Source organism: Gymnoscopelus braueri (assembly GCF_963280865.1).
Source record: "Gymnoscopelus braueri genome assembly, chromosome: 12".
Taxonomy (NCBI): Eukaryota; Metazoa; Chordata; class Actinopteri; order Myctophiformes; family Myctophidae; genus Gymnoscopelus; species Gymnoscopelus braueri.
Window position 1 is genome coordinate 43,908,759 of NC_137614.1, and position 21,499 is coordinate 43,930,257.

A 21,499-nucleotide genomic window follows, 5' to 3' on the forward strand; every position below is an offset into this window, starting at 1 on the left:
TAGGCTCAAGCGAACTTCGCAACGTTCGGCACAGCAACTCGCTCGCTTTAGCTCGCTCGGTGGTGCCTCTCGTGGCTCAAGTTCGCTTGAGACTGCGCGCCTCCGTCATGGTTTTGTCCATAACCAGTGGTGGAAAAAGTACCCACATTTTTTACTTAAGTAAAAATATCAATACTGCAATGTAGAAATACTCTGTTACAAGTAAAAGTCCTGAAATCTAAATGTACTTGAGTAAAAGTACAAAAGTATTGGCATCAAAATGTACTTAAAGTACCAAAAGTAAAAGTACTAAATGTCAGAGTCACATTTCACAAGTTCAAAAAGCATAAAACATCTTTTCAAAAATCTACAAGCTCACAATGTGGTTACTGTATGTTTTGTAATAATAATCAAAATCTACAAAGTAACTAGTAACTAAAGTTTTCAAATAATTGTAGTGGAGTAAAAGTACAATATTAACCTCTGAGATGTAATGGAGTAGAAGTAAAAGTATAGAAATTTGGAAATACTCCAGTAAAGTAAAAATACCTCAAAATCGTACTTAAGTACAGTACTTGAGTAAATGTACTTAGTTACTTTACACCAATGTCCATAACTATACTTTATCGGCAAAAAAAAGGTCAGCGGTTTTCATAAAAGGAGCATCAGCATTGGGATTCGATCACGTACAGTTGGGGTTGAGAGTCCAATGTTTAACGAGCGCACCACCGTTCCAGTTACGAGATAAGGTTTTCCGCTCTATTAGAATGTGTTATCGGGTGGATTCCTTGTTTCTTTGGTGTTTCGACCAGGCGGGCCGTCCCGTTACATGGTACATGTCCTGAGTAGTGATCATAAAGCAATAGGGGTAATAATAATAATCTCCATTAGGCACTTTACCCTTGTCGGAATGGTGGGACTATTCCCAAAATGGAACATTCCGCCACTCCGACACAGTGAACATAACTTTGTCGGAGTGGCGGAATGTGTTTTTTTATGGATGGTACCGCCACTCCGACAATTAGAAGTCAATGTCGGAATGACAGCATGTCGGAATGGAGAGTGAACCCCACCCTGGGTGACTAAGTACCAACTGCCACCTGTTGGGTTGCAACCTCTTTCATTGTGTGTCCCTTTGCTACTGATATTTATCGTAAAAGGTCATCCATTGCAAAAGCTCTGAAGGGTTCATTTAAGAGTAAAATCTTTTCAGGACTTGAAGGAAGCTTATTCTCTTCCAGGCTCCTCATGGTTCTTTTACCTTAAGCTTCGCACTGCTCTAAGAACGTATGGGGTACCCTGGGATGCAGCTTTACCTCAACACCCATTGCTTCCAATAGTTACAACTAAGATCAAACCAGTTTCCTTATTATATGACAAACTTATTTCTATTAATACAAAACCACTCTTAATTACAAATAGTTGGGAAAGGATATTCCAGGCTTTAAATTTAGATTGGAACTGGCCCTCTATTTGGAACATTATCTTCTCCTCATCCAAAAATGCAGCTCACCAAATTATTCACTATAAATTCATACATAAATTTTACTTCACGCCCGAGCGTAGATTTAAATGTAAACTAGTGGACTCTGATCTATGTACCATTTGTTCTTCAGCTAAAGGAGACTATTTACATATGTTTTGGTATTGCCCCTCAATTAAAAGTTTTTGGATTTGGATTAAGGAGATTGTTATAGCTATTATTGGTAAACCTCTTCCCAGCTGCCCTGCCCTTTTACTTATTGGATATAACCCAAATATTTTGTTAACATTTCAGGATAAACATATATTACTAGCCGCCTCAACTGCTGCCAAGAAAACTATTATTAAAAACTGGTTTGAACCAACTATTAATTTGAAAATAAACTGGCTAAATAGTTTTTCGGATATTTGTTTACTGGAGCGCTCTACTGCCAGAATGAACGGTGCCAGAGCTGACACTGTGGATAACTGGTCCAGAGCTCTGGATGCAGTTCAGTCGCTTGGCTAGTTTTAACCTGTATTGGGTTGTGGCCTTGTCCATTTCTCCCTTTCCCCGTACCTGTGGCTCCTGTACATGTCCTGTACTTGTCCTGTGCTTGTCCTGTGCTTGTCTTGTGCTTGTCTCGTGTTGGTCTGTCCCTGTCTGTACCTGTCTTGTACTTGTACTTTTTTTCCCCTGCTCATGTGGATGTCCATATTGTATTGAATGTTTTGCTTGTTATGGGTTATGTTTTTTGTTTAACGCATGTATGCATGTCTCCATCTAATGCATGTATGCATGTTTATTGTTTGACTTGTCTCATTTATTTAGCTCTTTGCGAGTTTGTTTGTCTGACCGAGTTTTGTATTCTTTTTTATTTTATTTTTTATTAATTTTTTATTATTATTTTTTGTTGTATGTCTACATGTGTGTATGTGTATTATTATCAGTTTCTTTTTCCTTTCCCTTTTTTGTCTTAGTTTTCCTGAGTATGGCCTCTTTGTGTGCTTTGGTGATCTCACCTGTTTGCTTTATTTGAAAAATAAATAAAAAATTGATAAAAAAAAAAAATGTAAGAGTAATTTACTTACCAACACGATGCCAGGTAGTATTCCAGGATCTATTAATGTCAGTATTCCACACCCCTAGAATGACTGATCTATTAATCACATGAACCCTAGCGTCCCTGTTTTGTGGTCATTTCATAATTACAGTATACATTACAATAGACTGCCCATCTAAGGTTGCTTCTGAAAATAACACTGTCTACAGTACCTAATCAAATTGAGGTTTGCAAAAGTGAAAGCGCTTGAATACTTGTGCAAACAGCATAATCAATGTTTCATATAATAATATAATTTAATATAATAATAATGGTGTAAACTTATGTTACTTACTAGTTATTTATTGAAAGTATTATTGTTGTAAATTCAAATATCATCGAAAAACATGAATGTAGTAGTTGTTATCCAGTGGCTATAGGGCTGAGCCCCTCTAAAGGTCTGATCATATGGTAGAATCGCCCCTGGAACAGCACAGGACATCAGTAGTAGCTGCCAGCCAGCCATGCAGGACCTCTGAACCAGCGGTTAACAAACGTTTTCATGTCACTTTGATATGTGTTTGTCCAAGGACCCCTGTTATTACGGGCCTATAGAAAATTGGGCCGTGTGTGTGTGTGTGTGTGTGTGTGTGTGTGTGTGTGTCTTCTGTTGTGTTTTTTCCCTTGCTGAGCCAATGATTGGAGGTGGCGTGACAGCACCTGGTCGTCATTGCCAATCAGCCAGCAGCCAGTATAAAACCCTGTGAGAAGCTCCATGGAGTTATTTTGCCATCCTTTTACCACAATGCGCTGAATCCTTCCTTTTTATCGCTACCATTCATTCATTTTATTGCTTTTCTGAGCCTTTAGATGATACAGTAGGTACAAAGGAGAGAGACGGGAAACTCAGAGAGTAGGGGAATGACATGCAGAAAATGGTCTGTCTGTCTGCATGTCCGGTAATCAAACCAAATGCCCGACAGTCACTGTCGGGCATTTGAGCCCATGTGGTTCGCCACCTAACCACTTGGCTATCGGGTCGCCCGACTAAAGTGACATCTGAATTTTAAAACGGGAAAGACACCAGTAAATAGAAATTGCGGTCGAAAGCTCGATCACATTCGATTACCGTAATGCTCGTGCGTTAGTGTGATATGTAAGGAAAAACAACTGCATAGAGGAATGTTGTAGTAGGGTTGCAGCGCATAAACTCCTCATCACAAAGACAAAGGCACATCGGAGAGTTCAGGGGTGCAAAAATATAGACACTGGTCTATGGAGATGTGGGGGGGGAAACTGTGATAATGGTCAGATGAGCCATCCTTCATTATATTCTCCACAAGTGGGCGAGTGCATGTGTGTCGTACACCAAGAGAACAGTCCTGAATGCTTGACCCCTACACAGTGAGGGGGTCTGCGGGCTCTGCTATGCTGGGGGGGGGGGCAATTTCCTAGCATGGTTTGGGCCACTTGTTCCCTCAGAGGGACAGGTTACTGCAAATCAACACAAGGTTATTCTGAGTGATCATCTTTATCCTATGATGAAACACTTTTATTCTGATGTGAATGGTCTCTTTCAGGATTATCCACAGGGAACGAGGGGTCACCGAATGGTTTAATGAGTATGACAATGATTTGTGCACACAATGATAATGAATCATAATGCTACAGTATGGCCTCCGGTCACCAGATCTCAACCCAATTAAACACCTGATGGGAGATCTGGACCGACATGCTAGACAGCGCTCTCCTCCACCATTATTAAAACACCAAATGAGGGAATAGAGTAGAGCAGTAGAGTTCCAGAGACTTGTACAATCTATGCCAAGGCGCATGTAGAACACCTTATTCAAACAGTTTTTATATACTGTTGCTGTCGGGCAGAAACCTTATCTCCATAATTTTTTTTTTTTTTAAATCCCCGTAAATTAATGCCCCCTTTTCGTCATACAACAGTGTCCCACAAAAGGGGCACACATATTCTAACAAGTGACTCAAATACTAGTGATGTTCCCAAAATATATGTCTGATAATAAAAACCTTGGGATGGTCCTCAGTATCACAATAGTATTTTGCATGCATGTATTCAATAATCAGGGCATAAGTTCTGTACCTGGAGTCAACTTTTATTAATATCATCGCGGTGAAAAAATATTCTGTATAGGGTTTATACTTTTCTATACATTCTATTCATTGCAGTGCTTATCACAGCACCACCGCTGTTTTAATTACATTCTATGATCTCAGCAAATAACTTCTCAATCTAAATAGATCAATCGCCAAAAAATGTTACTCTCTGAAACCTATACAGAATTAATTTATCCATAATTTATTATGCAACTCTGAGAGTGTACAAATGGAACCAAATGGACCGTTACGGGTCCATTTGGTTCCGTTTGTACACTCAGAGTTAAACGGTGCATTTAAAAGGTAAATGGTGCATTTATATCCTTCAGCGCTTTACAATGTGCATTAGCCCATTCCATCGCGCAATGAGCTTGTAGATCTGCTATTTTTTTTAAATCGTGAAAATGTTGTGCAAATCTTGGTGGGGACACCACAGATGCAAAGATTTGAGTTACAAATGTTCGCTTTCACGTAGGGGTGTGCCGATACACTAATTTCACCAAACGATACGATACGATATTTGTCTCACAACTTCGATACGATTTCGATACGATACGATACGCACTTTTTTATTATGAAAATATATGGGGGAGAGAAAATGCAAACAAATTATTCTGTTTTTGCATTATTCAGACGCAAACTTGTAGCTTTTCAGCTACAATAGCCGTTTTGAATCCAAATAGGGCAATAGTGTGACACCTGACCCGAAAAAAAACAACATGTTGTCACCCTTTTCACCTCGGGGCTGTTTTTTTTTTTTTCCAAAACGATACATATCGTCACGAAAACGTATCGCGATATATCGCGGGACGATATATCGGCACACCCCTACGAAGTTTCACGGTTTAAAAAAATTAATAGCAGATCTACAAGCTCATAGCGCGGCACTCAGTGCTGCGCTATGACTCAAAAACAGCAGATATACAAGCTCATAGCCTATGAGCTTGTATATCTGCTATTTTTGAATAGCCAAAGTTAATCTAAAAATGACACAGATGTGTTCCCGGATTGAATGGGTTAAATTCACCCACTCACACACACATTCACACACGCTGACAGCAGAGGAAACCATGCAAGGCACCACCCTGCTCAGCAGGAGCAGTCAGGGGTTCGGTGTCTTCATCAGGGACCCGGGGAACCTTCGGATTCCCAAGTGGCCGCTCTTACCTCCTGAGCCACTGCTGGCCCCTAAAAAAACCATTAGCAGCGATACACAGTATGTCACTTGGGGCAGTATCCTGCCTGTAGGAACCAATGGTAGGCGGATAAAACACTCGGGGTCACTTCCTGTTCCACCTGGAAGCCTTTCTGAGGATAGTCAAGGATTCTTTCCAGTACAGCTGAACAACAGAGGACCAAAGACCACAAGAACAACCAAACCATGGTCAATATCCATACTGTGTATGTTGAGAGACAATAAGCAACAAAATGTGGTGTTGTACAGTATATGAATAAATGTATTAGGGCTGCAACTGTCGATTATCTTCTCCACGATTATTATATAGATGACTGATTAATGGAATAATCATAAAGTGTGTTAAAAAAAAACACTTGACGAATCTACACAAAAAACTCTTAATTGAACTAAATTGATTAGTCTGATTAACCCTCAGCCCTATTTTGATCTTTGTTGTAAAACAGTGTTGTACGAAAATAACCGATCTACAAGCTAACAACATGTCGCATCGCGACACGTCGTTAATTTATAGATTTTGTAGATTAGCCATTTTTTTCTATTTATTTAAGAAATAGACAGACTTTCCACCGAAATCGATTATCGATTCGTTTTTATAATCGATTGAATCGATTTGTTCAATTAACTGTTGCACCCATGATGTATATTTCAGTTGTAATAACAGTCTTTCTTACCCAGCATGTAAGTGATCAGGTCCGAGGCAGTGCCAACAGAGGGGTGGGGGTATGCAGAGATGTCCATCTGGGGGGAAGTGATGATGGCACGGGTGTGTTCCACCCCGTCAGGCCACTGGCGCAGGAAGGTGGCACAAACCCGCCGCTCCATGAACGGCTGCTGCACCAGGATCAGCCTGGAGGCTGAACCATGGTCCGGAAGAACACAAGCATCACCATTAAGCCAAAAGGGAGAATAATATCTCAAATACAGAATCATTGCACTATCCTTTTAACTCTTTGACTGCCAATGTTGAGATTTCTCGTCATATTTGCTAAGGTGCAGACTGCCAATGATGAGATTTTCAGTGGTTTTATGCTAGATGACGCTGTTCGCTAATACATGAATCACCATTTGACTCCCAGTGAACCAATGAAGCAGCAAATCATGTGATCACAAAAAAAGCAGCCACACTCACTTCCATGTTAATGGATTTGGAAAGATTGCCCTTTCTCTGCTTTCTGTTGCTTTTTGGCTAAAACAACCCACATTCAACTGCCCACACCTATGGAATGGATTATCGCGGCAGCACACTTTTTTTTTCTCAGATTCTACGAGACCCCCCTACATCTTTTAAAGTGATCGGCGGGTGGATCTTTGCTTATTATAATAATCTATGATTTTTCAAAGGTTAGTGAAAACACTCAGAAATCGCTGACAGTGGCTTAGTAAACAATGTTTTATTTCTGGCAGTCAAAGAGTTAAGATAAATGAGCAGTGAGAATGTGTGGATGAGAGTGGTACAGTCTATTATTCCAAGTACAGAGATTGTTTTGTTTACTGGGTGTGGGAGATATGGACAAAATCAAATATCACAATATCTTTGACCAAATACCTTGATATCGATATTGTGACATTAATATCGTGTTGTGATATCGTACTTTTTTAATTACAGTTTCAAAACAGCTGATCTAAAAACATGTTTCAAAGTATGAAATAAGACTTCAGTGATTAAAACCAGGACAACACAACACTAATGCCATATCACTATATTACGATATCCCAAATCCCAGAAGATATCTACGCTCATATCATAATGTTGATATAAAATCGAAGGAGAAGGCACAACTTGTTCGTGGGTAATACTAGGACAACATATCCTTTACCTGGGGTGTTGGTCTCTTTGAGAACCCTATGGGAGAAGCGTATGTTCTCTCCAGTGTTTGTGGCCTCAGTCTCCAGTAGGATGCTGTGTCTGGGAACCCCCATTCTGAGCGCCACCTCCATAAAAACATCCGCCTCTCGCCTGGTCCACACGCCTAAAACATAGTAACATCAGCCTCTTGTCTCATCCACACCCCTGATAAAACATGAAAACATCAGCCTCTCATCTCATCCACACACCTGATTAAAACATGAAAACATCAGCCTCTTATCTCATCCACACACCTGACAAAACATGAAAACATCAGCCTCTTGGCTCATCCACACACCTGATTAAAACATGAAAACATCAGCCTCTTGTCTCATCCATACACCTGGTTAAAACATGAAAACATCAGCCTCTTGTCTCATCCACACACCTGGTTAAAACATGAAAACATCAGCCTCTTGTCTCATCCACACACCTGGTTAAAACATGAAAACATCAGCCTCTCGTCTCATCCACACACCTGATTACATTTTAATGCATGTTTTAATCATTAAAACATGCACAGATCACTGCTGACCACAATGACAGAAAACAATGTGGTGTTTGTGTTTTAAGGGTGTCACTATCACAAGCACAGTGTGGGGGTCTTAGGGGCTTGGTACGCTCACAGACAGGAGCGGCTCTCATGTGAGAACTGTGCGTGAGAGACAGAGAAAGAGAGAGAGAGAGAGAGAGAGAGACAGACAGACAGACAGACAGACAGTATAGCAGTAGCTCAGGAGGTAGAGCAGGCGTCTTGGAATCGGAAGTGTTCCCAGTAAAATGTTGCCTAAGGCGCTACAAAAAGTGCATTTACTAGTCCATTTAGAGAGACAGAATGGCCACGCCCTTAACTGACCTGCAGTCTGGTTGCCCTGGTAACCAGTGAAGAGCAGCCAGGGAGCCCATCCCTCCAGGAAGAGATCAGCTGACCTCTCAGCCACACGCAGGTCATGACAACCCAGACCAATGATGACGTCACTCTGAGGCAGCGGTGGAAAAAGTACTCACATTACTCACTACTTGAGTAAAAGTTTCAATACTGCATTGTAGTAATACTCTGTTACTAAGTAAAAGTCCGGAATTCAAAATTTACTTGAGTTAAAGTACAAAAGTATTTTGTAGATCGGCTATTTTCAAATGGCCAAAATGTATATAGGGCTGAAGTGGGTAATGTATGTTTTGTAATAATAATCAACATCTACAAAGTAACTAACAAAAGTTTTATAAAAAAAGTATACTATTTGCCTCTGAGATGTAGTGGAGTAGAAGTAAAAGTATTGAAAATTTGAAATACTCCAGTAAAGTAAAAGTACCTTAAAGTTGTACTGAGATTGTTTTTACTTAAGCAAAAGTAGCAATACTACAATATAAAAAAACTAGGCCTATGTTCAAAAATGTTATTTGAGTAAAAGTACTCGGCAGAAAAATATGCTCAAAGCACCGAAGTAAAAGTACAGTACTCAAATTGTTCAGAATTTGTCAAACTAGGCCTACTTAACACTGCTGTGTTAAGTGGTCAGAATGGGTGGGCTGCGAAAACCTTTTCAACATCTAGAAAAGGTTGGGAACTGCTGAATTGTGGCATTTCAGGTTAGAGGCTTTAGATTGATTTGGCACATAAAAGCAAGTTTGATTGTGATTTCATGTGATCAAACCATCCTTGCCTTTTCCAGAGGCTGATGCAGACAGAGGTAGTCCCATAGAATTCTGGCCGATTTCTCACTCTCACTGTCCATTCCTCTCACATGCTGGCCTGTGGGGAGAACAAGAGAGAGCAGAGAGAGAGAGAGAGAGAGAGAGAGAGAGAGAGAGAGAGAGAGAGAGAGAGAGAGAGAGAGAGAGAGAGAGAGAGAGAGAGAGCAAGCAGACTTCAACACAAAAGACAAAACATAAAGATCATGTTCTAAAAAATAAAGCAGCAGCTCCTCTCTCTGTCATGATCAGTGAGAGAAAGGAGACACTGAGCATTTCTGACCTCAATGGAACTGGCACAGAGCGGTCGTATGAGGGTCCACTCACACAGAACTGAAAGCATGACACAGCAGCCTCCAGGACAACACACACCAGGACAACACTGCTTTCAGGCCGGCTGTTTGACGTACCGCAGGCCCGTCCTTTAAAAGCACAGGAGGAGAGACCGTGGGGCTCTAAATCTGTAGCGCCATTCAGGTCATTCACTCTCCAGCATCACCACCCATAAACATCCTGGGTCCATCTCCCTCCGCGAGGTTGACAGCTTCCTTTCTCCCAGGCAGTGTTGTTTTTTAGTGTTTGCATTATAAGTGACTGCAGTGGGACCCCTTAACCACCAGGGGGTCCCCGTGGGATGGGGATTTGTTTTTTATGGCTATGTAATAGCAATTTTAGAATCTGTTCAAGATCATTTCTGTTTATTTAAACTTTTAAATTTGTATTCAAACCATAGTTCCTTGACTGCAGCTGTCAAATCCAACAGCTGACTTCTCCCATGGACTGAACTCTGTCAGCAGAATCTGTTTTAGTATGGACGTACATGGACATTCTTAACCCATTTAGAGCGGGAACGCATCTGTGTGTCATTTTTAGATTTCTTTGGGCTATTTTTTGGAAAGAAATCGTGAAAATGTGTGCAAATCTTTGAATATAATATACATTTTTAACTCAAATCTTTGCTTCAGGGTGGTCCCTGGAACAACCTATTTTGAGATGGGGGTCCGCAGCCAAATACATATAATTTCGGGGGTCCTTGACATGAAAAAAGTTTGAGAACCACTGATATTATAGCAACATACGTTTTTTCAAAAAAACTGTTAGGATTTAGAAGATATTTGCCAGTTGGAAGAAGCAAAGATTTGTGTTAAAAATGTTGGCTTTAAAAATATATATATTCAAAGATTTGCACAAAATGTTCATGATTTTTTTTTAAATAGCAGATCTACAAGCTCATAGCGTGGCACTTGGTGCCGCGCTATGAGCTTGTATATCTACTATTTTTGAACAGCCAAAGAAATCTTAAAATGACAGCTGCTTTCCCGGTCTTAAAAGGTTAACTTAACTAGTCAGCATTACTATTGTACTGTCACTTAGTATAGCCTGTTTATATTTATCTCCATTTAGGGAGAGCATCTACTCTGGGTATAACAGGTGTCCAATGTGACACCTCAGGAGGCTTCTCCCCCGATGGGATGTCTGAAGGCCAGAGCTCTGATGCTGTAAATGCTGTTTCTCTGCCTGAATCTTCCTAATAAATTGTCAACACTTCACCCTGACTGGATATTACTATTTTACATAATAGCTAATTCAACAGAACCGACTGATTTAATGCCATTTAGTTTAATCCTGACACTGACGTTTATTATTCTATTGCAGAGCTAGTATTGCTTGTACGTTACCATAATGTCTTTACTTCTCCTAGAATGAAATTTAAGACCAAAATTGCAATAGAAATAAGCATATACTATACTTAATCAGGCTTCAGAGACACCGGGCACATAGGTTTTAACCACACTGATTAGGCTATTCCTTTTCTCAAGCCACTCATCGTTAATCTTAGAGAATAGAGATTGACTGAATCCCACTGAAGCAAAAAGGGAAAAAGTTATCTTGTCAGACATTACTACTGTAGAACTGTTTAGGTTGTCATCAACATTGCCTGGTAACGTAGCATCCGTGAACTCATGTTTGTCATGTGACCCTAACCCTAAAATCTTTGTACATTAAAAAAAATCTGTTTGTGTTGTATTTGGGATTTCTTTCCGTTCATCACTTAGCAAAACTCAGTCACACCATAGATTGTGACTACATTGCCTCAAAAGAAATTTGAAAAATATAAAATATGAATTTAAAATATGAAAATCAATGTTCGATGAATTGAATACACAGGACCTCAATGTAAATAAGCCATAGGCTTTTTTGGGGGTTATCCTTTTAGCATCCTTTTGTATAAATCTGTACCACTGTGCCTTTTTTGCAAACTGTTAATAAAGTTTGCAAAAAATCAATCAATCAATCAATCAAAAGATGAATGACCAAAGGTCATGTCTCACTCTCAACCAGAATGAAATGGGAGCTCTGGTGAGCCATTTATGACAGGTACGTAGCCTACTAGATTAATAGAAAAGGACAAAGCATCTTTTTAAAACACATTTTACAACAACCTACATTCACAACTATTTATAAATGAACAAAATGATGTTGGCAAAAACATACAGTACATCATCATAACATGTGTGACTGCCTGACCCTGCGAACGCTTACCTCTAGAAATCCTGTTAGCAACAGCAGCAGCATCAGCAGCCAGTAAACAGCCCTAAAGGGCTTGATGATATACTTCGTTGCGCGTGGTGTCACACACAGAAAAATAGCCGATTTGCAAGCTCACAACTCGTCGCGCTGCAGCACATTGTGAGCTTGTAGATCTGCTATTTCTCGGTGCGCGACACCAGCATGCAACTAAGCATAAATACGGCTTAACCCAGTGCACACAACAGGCCAGGCAGAGGGCAGAGGTCAGCTCGGTGTCACACTCTGCTAGCGTGGGTTTGTTTATCAGCCTTCCAAAACAAAAAGAAAATGTCCCTCACCGCTGCTCCACACAAGCAGAACGGGATTAATCTGCTCCTGCTTTGGAAATCCACTCGTTTGTTTGATTCTTTTAAATGTGGGCTGATAACCTTTTCAATTAATGTGATGTTTACTTCAACACTAAATGAGAGATGACTTACTAGCTGTGAAGGAATAAATAACTGATGTTCATATTATGTCACCATGTGGATGCTAGAGTCTAATATAAAAAATATTTGTGCAATATGAATAAAGCATGCAAAACTAAAATATAAAACATAAGACCTGACCTTTGTTTTCAAATAAAATGTATTAACCAAAATCTTAAATACGTTTTACATTTCAGTCATAAACAAACACGCAACAAATTCTAGTCGTCACATATGAAATCTCACAGAAAGGTTTTTACTATTAGGATACAGAGGTGAGTTCTGAAGCATAATTCCTCTCAATCAGATATTGCTCAGTTCTATTTTGCAGTGTTGAACTAATAACTAGTTACTTTTCATACCAAGTAATACGTTAAGTAATATTATTACTTTTTAAAGGAGTAATAAGTAAAGAATAACTTATTACACTCCCTGAGTAACTTGCCCAACACAGCTGTGAGAGACAGCATATTTGCTCCTCACCTGAAGCACAAACACCCCCTGTTTCTTACACAAGTTTACTGCCACCTGGTGGACTTGTCCTGCTTCACACCCTGGAGGTTGCCATCATACAACTCTCTAAGGTGGAGGATCAAATCCTCTGTGTTCTGTCCTGTAAGCGCCGATACAGGAATAATCCTCTGGGTGACGTGACTCCTGAGCATCTCCAGTTGATCCTGGGCCTCGGGAAGGTCCATTTTGTTGGCCACGATGGCATGAGGCCGGTCAGACAGACCGGGCTCGTACTGCTCCAGTTCATAGCGCAGGTGTTGCAGCTGCGTCCAGGGTTCGGGAGTGGACATGTCCAGAACGAAGAGGAGGAAACGACAGCGCTCGATGTGTTTCAGGAAGGAGATGCCCAGGCCGCGGTTCAGATGGGCCCCACGGATTATCCCTGGGATGTCCGCCACTGGAAAAAGAGTCGTATTCTTTTCATTCTCTTCCATTTGAGAAGTGAATAGCAACATAATATGCAGAAATATTACTTCTGCAATGCATGGCTTGTACTTATTCTCTATAGCAGTGGAATTCAAACATTTTGTGCCCAAGGGTTATTTACTTTTCTTTATCTTTTTCCTTAAATTTTTTTGTGGGGGAATAAATAACAAAATACATTTACAATGTAAAGTTTTCAACTATAATGACATGCCCAAAATAGAGTCGCCAGATTGAAAGTGGTTCAAATATATAAGAATTAGCTTCTTTTTTAAATTAGTTTAAGTACTGATATAGTACATTAACCATAATTCATAACTTTGTTGTATATACAGCAATAATAATCTGTGGTTGTCACAAAACACCAAGGCACACCTGGACTTGTCTGATGACAAACCATTTGAGAACATTATTGTGCAGAATAAATGAATGACCAGTGAGTTGTTCATGATCCCTGTACTTAATGATCCCCACATGGGGGGTTGAGGGTAGTGAAGGGGTGGGGTTAGGGTTCATGGTTAAGGGTTAGGTGTTACCTGCCACTTGTTCATGATCCCTGTACTCGACGATCCCCACGTGGGGATTCAGGGTAGTGAAGGGGTACGCAGCCACTGCAGGTCTGGCGTTGGAGATGGCCCTTAGAAGTGATGATTTCCCCGCATTTGGAAACCCAACCTAAAAGTGGTAAAAAAAAAAAAAAAAAGCTTTTAAAATATACCTTGTACAGTAGCAACAAGCCGGAAACATAATTAACCACTTAACCCATTGAGACCTGAAGCCGATTCTACATGTCTCCTAAATCTCAGTATTCTGAAAAACGTATGTTTCTATATCAGTGGTGCTCAATCTTTTTCATGTCAAGGACCCCCAAAATGATGTGTATTTGCCGCGGACCCCCATCAAAATATTTTGTTCCAGGGACCCCCCAGAAGTAATGATTTGAGTTAAAAATGTTTGCTTTAAAAGTATTTATATTCAAAGATTTGCACACATTTTCACGATTTTTCAAAAATAGCAGATCTACAAGCTCGTAGCGCGGCACTCGGTGCCGCGCTGTGAGCTTGTATATCTGCTATTTTTGAATAGCCCAAAGTGTAAAATAATGCTTTTTAGCTCAAATCTAAAAATGACACAGTTCCAGGTCTTAATGGGTTAATTTTTAACTATCAATCATTTAGCTGGGGACCCCCTGGAAACCCCTCAAGGACCCCCTGCGCGTCCCCGGACCGTGTGTTCTGACCTAGCGTAGCATGTAAAAACTCACCAGACCAGCATGGGCCATGGTGCGTAGTTCCAGCTGGAGGGCTCTCTCCTGGCCCGGCGTTCCCGGAGTGGCCGTCATCGGAGCGCGGTTTTCGTTGGACAGAAAGAAGCGGTTCCCCTTCCCTCCAGCCCCTCCAAACACGGCCACGAACTCCTGGCCGTGATCAGAGAGGTCCGCTACGATGTTCCCCTGTTCCTTCACCACCGTGCCAACTGGCACCTACCGGAGAGCAAACACGTCAAAACAACACCACGATCATTTCTATTATTAACAATATTATTAACCCATTAAGACCTGGAACTGTGTCATTTTTAGATTTGAGCTAAAAAGCATTATTTTACACTTTGAGCTATTCAAAAATAGCAGATATACAAGCTCGTAGCGCGGCACCGAGTGCCGCGCTACGAGCTTGTAGATCTGCTATTTTTGAAAAATCGTGAAAATGTGTGCAAATCTTTGAATATATATATTTTTAAAGCGAATATTTTTAACTCAAATTTTTGCTTCTGGGGGGTCCCTGGAACAAAATATTTTGATGGGGGTCCGCGGCCAAATACATATCATTTTGGGGGTCCTTGACATGAAAAGGTTTGAGCACCGCTGATATAGAAACATACGTTTTTCAGAAAACTGTTGGGATTTAGGAGACATGTACAATCGGCTTCAGGTCTTAAAGGGTTAATAACAATATTATTAAAAGAATAAACAACACAACTATGATTGTGCAGGGTTCGATTTGTTTGGGGCGGTGAGGAAAGATCCATGCCTCTACTCTGGTCATTAATTTTTGTCGTTGGTGAATATGATATGTTTTTTACCTCTGCTTCTGGTTACACAGATTTTTTTACATTTTCAACATTTTCCCAAACTTATTTAAAACTCATCATGCCTGAAGAAGGTCATCTGTGACCGAAACGCTGCAACCTTAAATACATTTGTGCTCCTTGTACGTGGAGGTTGGGAAGTGTGCAGTTATTTTTTATTGTAGATGTTCACTGTATATTTTCCCACCTGCTAAAGGCTTTTTATCTTAGGTGTGCCAAAGTATTTTAACAATTGTAAAAGTGAAAATATCTCACAAGGTGGAGCTTTTACATCGGCTATTGTTGCTAATGCTATTTGTCGTAGGATGACGTATATAGGGCATAGGTGCTTAAGAAAATGTCCCCCCCTTAGTTTTTTTTACTAATGGAACCCTGCATACACAACAGCAAGTGTTTAAGAAGTGAACATGAACTCACATAAAGGAAGGTGGGCTGGCCGTTGCGACCGTAACAGTTCTTGCTGCCTCCTGCGTGGCCATTTTCTCCTCTGTACAGTGGAGTAACCTGTGCCAGGGATTTGACCATCCGGTCAACTGGAAGCGCGCCAATAACATAGATATTTATGGTCACATCATGATAACACACAGTGGAGAATAAACTGTGAGAAACAGATGGACAGTGACTACAGTATGTCTATATGAAACCTTTTAACAATGGACTGAACCCGTCTGTACACTATATTGTTTTCTCCGTGAGGGGAAGAGGAGCGCTTATTTTTGTTACTTGAACATCCTTAAATTATTTGACAACAAGGCAGGCACTCCATGAGGCGAGCGAGTGACCACGGCGAGCAGACGAAGGCCATGTGCCGTGTGCCACCTCACCTCACAAAGTTATACCTTGAGAAAGTGTCCCTGAGGTTCATTGTTTATGAGCCTTATTATGTTTATCCCACGATTTTGCAACGCCAATTTTTTTCACCCAGTGCCAATTGTCTAAGTAATACTGGGCGCTCGCTAAACTCCCTCTGCCAGCCAAGGGAGAGCCGAGCTCATGCCTCCTTGAATGCATGAGAGCTAACAAGCCTTCTTATCACCTGACAGGGGGGAGTTTCCCCGGTAGGACGTAGCGTGTGGAAGGAACAGGTTATTTCCAACCAGTTCCTTTCCCCTCCATCAGGCGCCCAGGCTGACCAAGGGGAGGCAGTATAGAGACCAGGATTACTGCATGTTTTTGTGAGGGTACCTAACCTAGGGGACACGGGGAGAACATGCATACTCCACACAGAAAAGCAGCTGTGAGACGACAGTGCTACCGACTGCGCCACCGTGCCCCCGAGCCCATAAGAATGTTAGAAAAAGAATAAACCCGCACCACTCATCTGCTCCAATGTAGATTTATTGACAACGTTTCGAGCCAAGGCCCCTCATCGGGTCAAAAGAGTTTTGACCCGATGAAGAGCCTTGGCTCGAAACGTCAATAAATGTACATTGGAGCAGATGAGTGTGCGGGTTTATTATTTTTCTTCATGTTACTTTCCAACCCAGCACCTCAACCAAGTGATGTGCGTATTCTATTAGTTTTAACTAAAAAGTGCTTGTGATTTAGCCTCAAAAGCCCAACTATTTAACAGCATGTGGGTTGGACAAGCCCACATTTAAACAGAGCCACTTGGCTTAATACATCTATTATTGTGTGGATGAAGCACAAACAAACTGAATTAGAACGCTGCAAAGTTAACTGAAAAACAGAGGACTTGTGTCACACTGACAGAAAGGTTTAAGCCAGGTTGTACCTTTGATGATGATGTTTCCTCCATCGCCGCCGTTCCCGCCGTCGGGACCCCCCCACTCTTTACGAGGCTCGCTGTGGAAGCCGCAGGCCCCCTTCCCGCCGGACCCCGCAGACAGCTTCACGTTGCGGTAGTCGACAAAGTAACGGCTCTATGGAACACAAACAAACAATAATCAGAATGGAATTGATAGCAGCGTTCTGTTTTTATGCACCACATAATCTGGAACAAACTCGCTGAGAACTTTGTTTCTTTTTCTTTTAATTACGCTTTAGATAGATTTCTTGTTAGTTTGTTGTATCTTATTTTCTATTGTTTTTACTCTTTAATTATATTAAAATGTCCTTTTGTAATGTCTTTCTTTTGCGCTTTGTCTTAATGATGTTATTGTTTTGTGTAAAGCACTTTGAATTGTCTTGGTCTTGCAATGTGCTGTACAAACACACTTGCATTGCCTATAGATTTTGACAATGAAGTAATGAACAGTCTGGGTTCACGATGAATGATTATGTACAATACTGTTATACTGTTTGCACAACACAACACATGTCTTGAAGTGCCATGCTGTTGAGTGAGGATGTTTAATTTTCCGAGTCGAATAAATTACTGGTACAACCGTTAATCGAGCTAATCGATTTACTCGATTATCAAAAAATAGTGAAAATATGTTATCTATAAGCTACGAGAGTGCTTCTTGATTATTAAAAAAAAAAGTAAGAACAGCACCAAGGATATAATTGATAGTTGCAGCCTGTTACAGGTTGGGTTTAGTCAAGTGGGGTTTAGTGGCTGTGCTTCATGTTTCTTGTATTTTTTAGCAAAACGAAACAATAAAAGCCTGGAGATCGAGGCTATGTTTCTTGTGTCTCCTTCCTGATCCTGCTCCCCCCCCCCCCCTGGAGACTGGTGCAACTGATCAGCCACTCACTCACTCCCTGGTGTATAAAAAGGCCTGTGAAACATACTGCACTTTGATTCAACACCTGGCTGCCAAGCAGAGCAGTGGCTCTGTCTGTGTGTTCTCTAATAACTAAGCTTACCTTATCTTTACCATGAGGTAGTGAGTTACTGTAGTGACTGGGTGTCTCTCTGTAAGAGCGTGTGTGAGGTATAGTAACTGTGTCTCTCTTTAGTAAAGTGTGTTTGTTTCACTTCATGTAAGTTGTTGGTTACCTGTAGTGACACACCAGTGATTGTGATCACTGTGATCTTTACTGAATTTAGTTATTCCTTTTGTTTACTTGATTGTGTATTTATTTAGTGGTTAATTCTAATTGTGGTTTTGTTATCCTTTTTATTTTATGTGTTACACCCCTCATCCACTAATTCCAACTTTGGGTTATAATAACACAGCCATAAAGATAGATGTTTAATTTTCTCAGACTGTATAATTCATTGTGTAATAAATGCACATAGCTTACCAGTTTCTTTTCAGATAGCTCTCTCTTTTGGGGGGTTGCTCTGGCTTTGGCCCACTGGGCACAGGTAGTGGTGACATGTCTGGTGCCACCAGCAGGAGCAGCTGCACAACATCTGGACGTCAACAAGACCAATCTATTCAGTCCAACTATGTGTCCTAGTGTTTTGTGGTGGCTGTTAATCCACATGTGAACCCTCGACATTGTCACCGACATGGTGACGTTCGGCAGAGAGGTGCTGCTATTCTAATGGCATGATGTATAAAAGCAGTACGTTAATAATAATGGCTAACGTTGACTTTATGTCACTATGTCACCTCGATGCCTTCACCAATGCTAGTAGCAACTCATGCTAGCCAGAAAAGTCATGCCATTTAACCGCATAAAACTAGTGAGTCAAGCTATACGTGAAGAAATGTGTCCAAATGTCCGACTCCAAGACGTTGTCCAAAGTTTGCTCATATATTGACAACTAGATATGTAAGTTTGTTAAATATGAACTCCTGACCTGCTACCGTACTACTAAAGCAAACGGCAACACGCATTACACATGACTACGGAAGCCCGAGAGAACGGTCTTAATTTGAGCAGTGTTGCCAGGTTTCGCGAGAGAAACAAGCAACCAGGTCTATGAAAACAAAAGCCCAAAAGAAGTAGCCTGGTTCCAGACGAATCTGCCATTGCAAAAAAGAAAATTACATTGACTATTTGAAAATAACTGATCTACAAGCTCACAACGCGTCTGTAGATCTGCTATTTTCAACAGCAATTGTAGGCTTTACTAGGCTACTTTAACTTCACAACAATTATTAGAAAACATATGTTACTAGACTAGTTACTTTGTAGATTGTGATTATTAATACAAAACATACATCAACCACTTCAGCCCTATTTAAACTTTGGCTATTTGAAAATAGCCGATCTACAAGCTCACAAAGCATCGCATCGCTACACGTTGTGAGCTTGTAGATCTGCCATTTTCAAAAAATATATTATATTAATATTATTATATATGATAACTTGTGAAAAGGGGACATTCTCTCCATAATGAGTACTTTTACTTTTGGTACCTTAAGTATTGATGCTAATACTTGCACTTTTACTCAAGTGCATTTTGAATACGGGACCTTTACTTTTACTATTTATCCATTGCAGTATTGATATACTTTTACTTAAGTAGAATATTTGAGTACTTTTTCCACCACGGGATTACTTCACATAAAGCAAATAAATAAATAATGCTTAATGATACTTCTAGATAATACTAATGATCATTTTCACTACTAGTCATATTTCTGCAAACTCGTGTCTTCTAACATTTAAAAATAAATGCAGCACTTTGATTCTACCTAATGGTAGAATGTCCTTAATGAAATAAACAAGATGTTTACCAAAAAGGAAGGTCAATTTGTGTTATTTATTAAACAGTAACAAAAGACAGCTGAAAAGAATAGGCAATGCAGTCTACAGTAAATCAACATTCATATTTCGTGTATTCATACCACCCTCCCCCTCTCTACCACACACACACACACACACACACACACACACACACACACACACACACACACACACACACACACACACACACACACACACACACACACACACACACACACACACACACACACACACACACACACACACACACACACACACAGGAAAACAATGATACAGATGTTAGCCTATGATTGTCACTGTTCAGTGGATAATAAAGTTATTTAGTTGATTGACATACTAACTACACGCATCTTCTCATCTCCATTTCAGCCCAATTTATAATTCATCGTACAACGGTGTCATGCACTGAAAATCGTGATTTACAAGCTCACAAAGCGGCACGAAATTGTGACACTGTTGTATGATGGAACATAAACTAAGCATAACCCTGCAAAAATATGGCAAATACAGTGTTAGCTGTTCACAGCCAAGATGAATACTATAGCATACCCCAGAGTTGAACTCTCACAATCATAGCATCTTTACGAATCACATTTTTGTGTAATAAACTGTCTGTGATTATTGGCATAATAACCAGAGGTTTTCTTTGTTTGACATTTGAAATTAATAAAACACTTGCCCATTCTGAACGTGATGAAAACGTACAATACAGCAAATAAACAAAAAAGATAAGGCAAGCGTGCATGTACTGTAGGAGTTACTGTTGTCTTACTATCTGCACCGTCCTACAGCAGTTTAATAAATGTTAAACTTTCACTGAAAATAACGCTAAAGTATGCCATTTTACATCTACAAATAACCCTTAAGTGATATGTAAATACATCACATAAAATACAGTAAATAAATTGTTATTTAAAAAACAATGAAATAATAGCACCTATAAACTTTTGCTATAACATAAAAGTACACGTAGATTGTATTAACGTTACACAAGAAGCCACAATGAAAAGCAACCCAACATGACTGAGTGTATTGCACTTATTAAATTAGAGGTGCTGGGGACATTCTACCATTCTATCCATGTTACTTTGGCTTTTTGAGGATTATTTCTTAATAAACAGTTAGTAATCACACTGCAATAAAAAAAGTACACAGTTACCAGTAACTTACTTAAAGTGCAGACAAAGTGGCAAAGCATAATCATATAAAATAACGATCGGATCAATATAGTGTCACTTTTTATTTCTGCAACTCTAAGATATCTGTGCGTGCAGAATAACTACCACGAAAAAAAGTTCAGCGTCATAACAACTACTGTAACATTAGATATGATTATCATGGTCAAAATACACACTCCTAAGACTGAACCAGGCCAGCCCTCTATCTATTGTGTCTATGAGCTAAATAAGACATATGCAGACACTAAGACAGTGAAAACACACACCTACACATCACAGTTTGACTAACACAGACAAACTTCCCTGAACAAGCCAGGCATAAGGATCAACATTTCCACCTTCTTAATCCTTTATCATGAGATAACACTGTATCTACTAGGGACTAAAGCACCGATCTAGTC

The 21,499-nt window shown here is 40.2% G+C and overlaps 2 protein-coding genes across 2 annotated transcripts; both read right to left on the reverse strand.

Moving 5' to 3' along the window:
* Positions 1 to 5,831: 5,831 nt before the first annotated feature.
* On the reverse strand, positions 5,832 to 9,390 carry LOC308097507 (uncharacterized protein SCO4629-like; the record flags this gene model as incomplete). The annotated part of the gene is made up of 5 exons (XM_080445319.1): positions 5,832 to 5,950; positions 6,480 to 6,662; positions 7,626 to 7,778; positions 8,511 to 8,634; positions 9,319 to 9,390. 5 exons carry the CDS (start codon positions 9,388 to 9,390, stop codon positions 5,832 to 5,834), a joined length of 651 nt encoding a protein of 216 aa, XP_080301445.1.
* A 2,381-nt stretch (positions 9,391 to 11,771) lies between these two features.
* mtg2 (mitochondrial ribosome-associated GTPase 2) lies at positions 11,772 to 19,056 on the reverse strand. The gene is made up of 6 exons (XM_080445637.1): positions 18,523 to 19,056; positions 17,105 to 17,252; positions 15,787 to 15,902; positions 14,546 to 14,764; positions 13,818 to 13,956; positions 11,772 to 13,255 (listed from the first exon to the last, which is right to left on the reverse strand). Exons 1-6 carry the CDS (start codon positions 18,733 to 18,735, stop codon positions 12,864 to 12,866), a joined length of 1,227 nt encoding a protein of 408 aa, XP_080301763.1. The 5' UTR covers positions 18,736 to 19,056; the 3' UTR covers positions 11,772 to 12,863.
* Between the last annotated feature and the right edge of the window lie 2,443 nt (positions 19,057 to 21,499).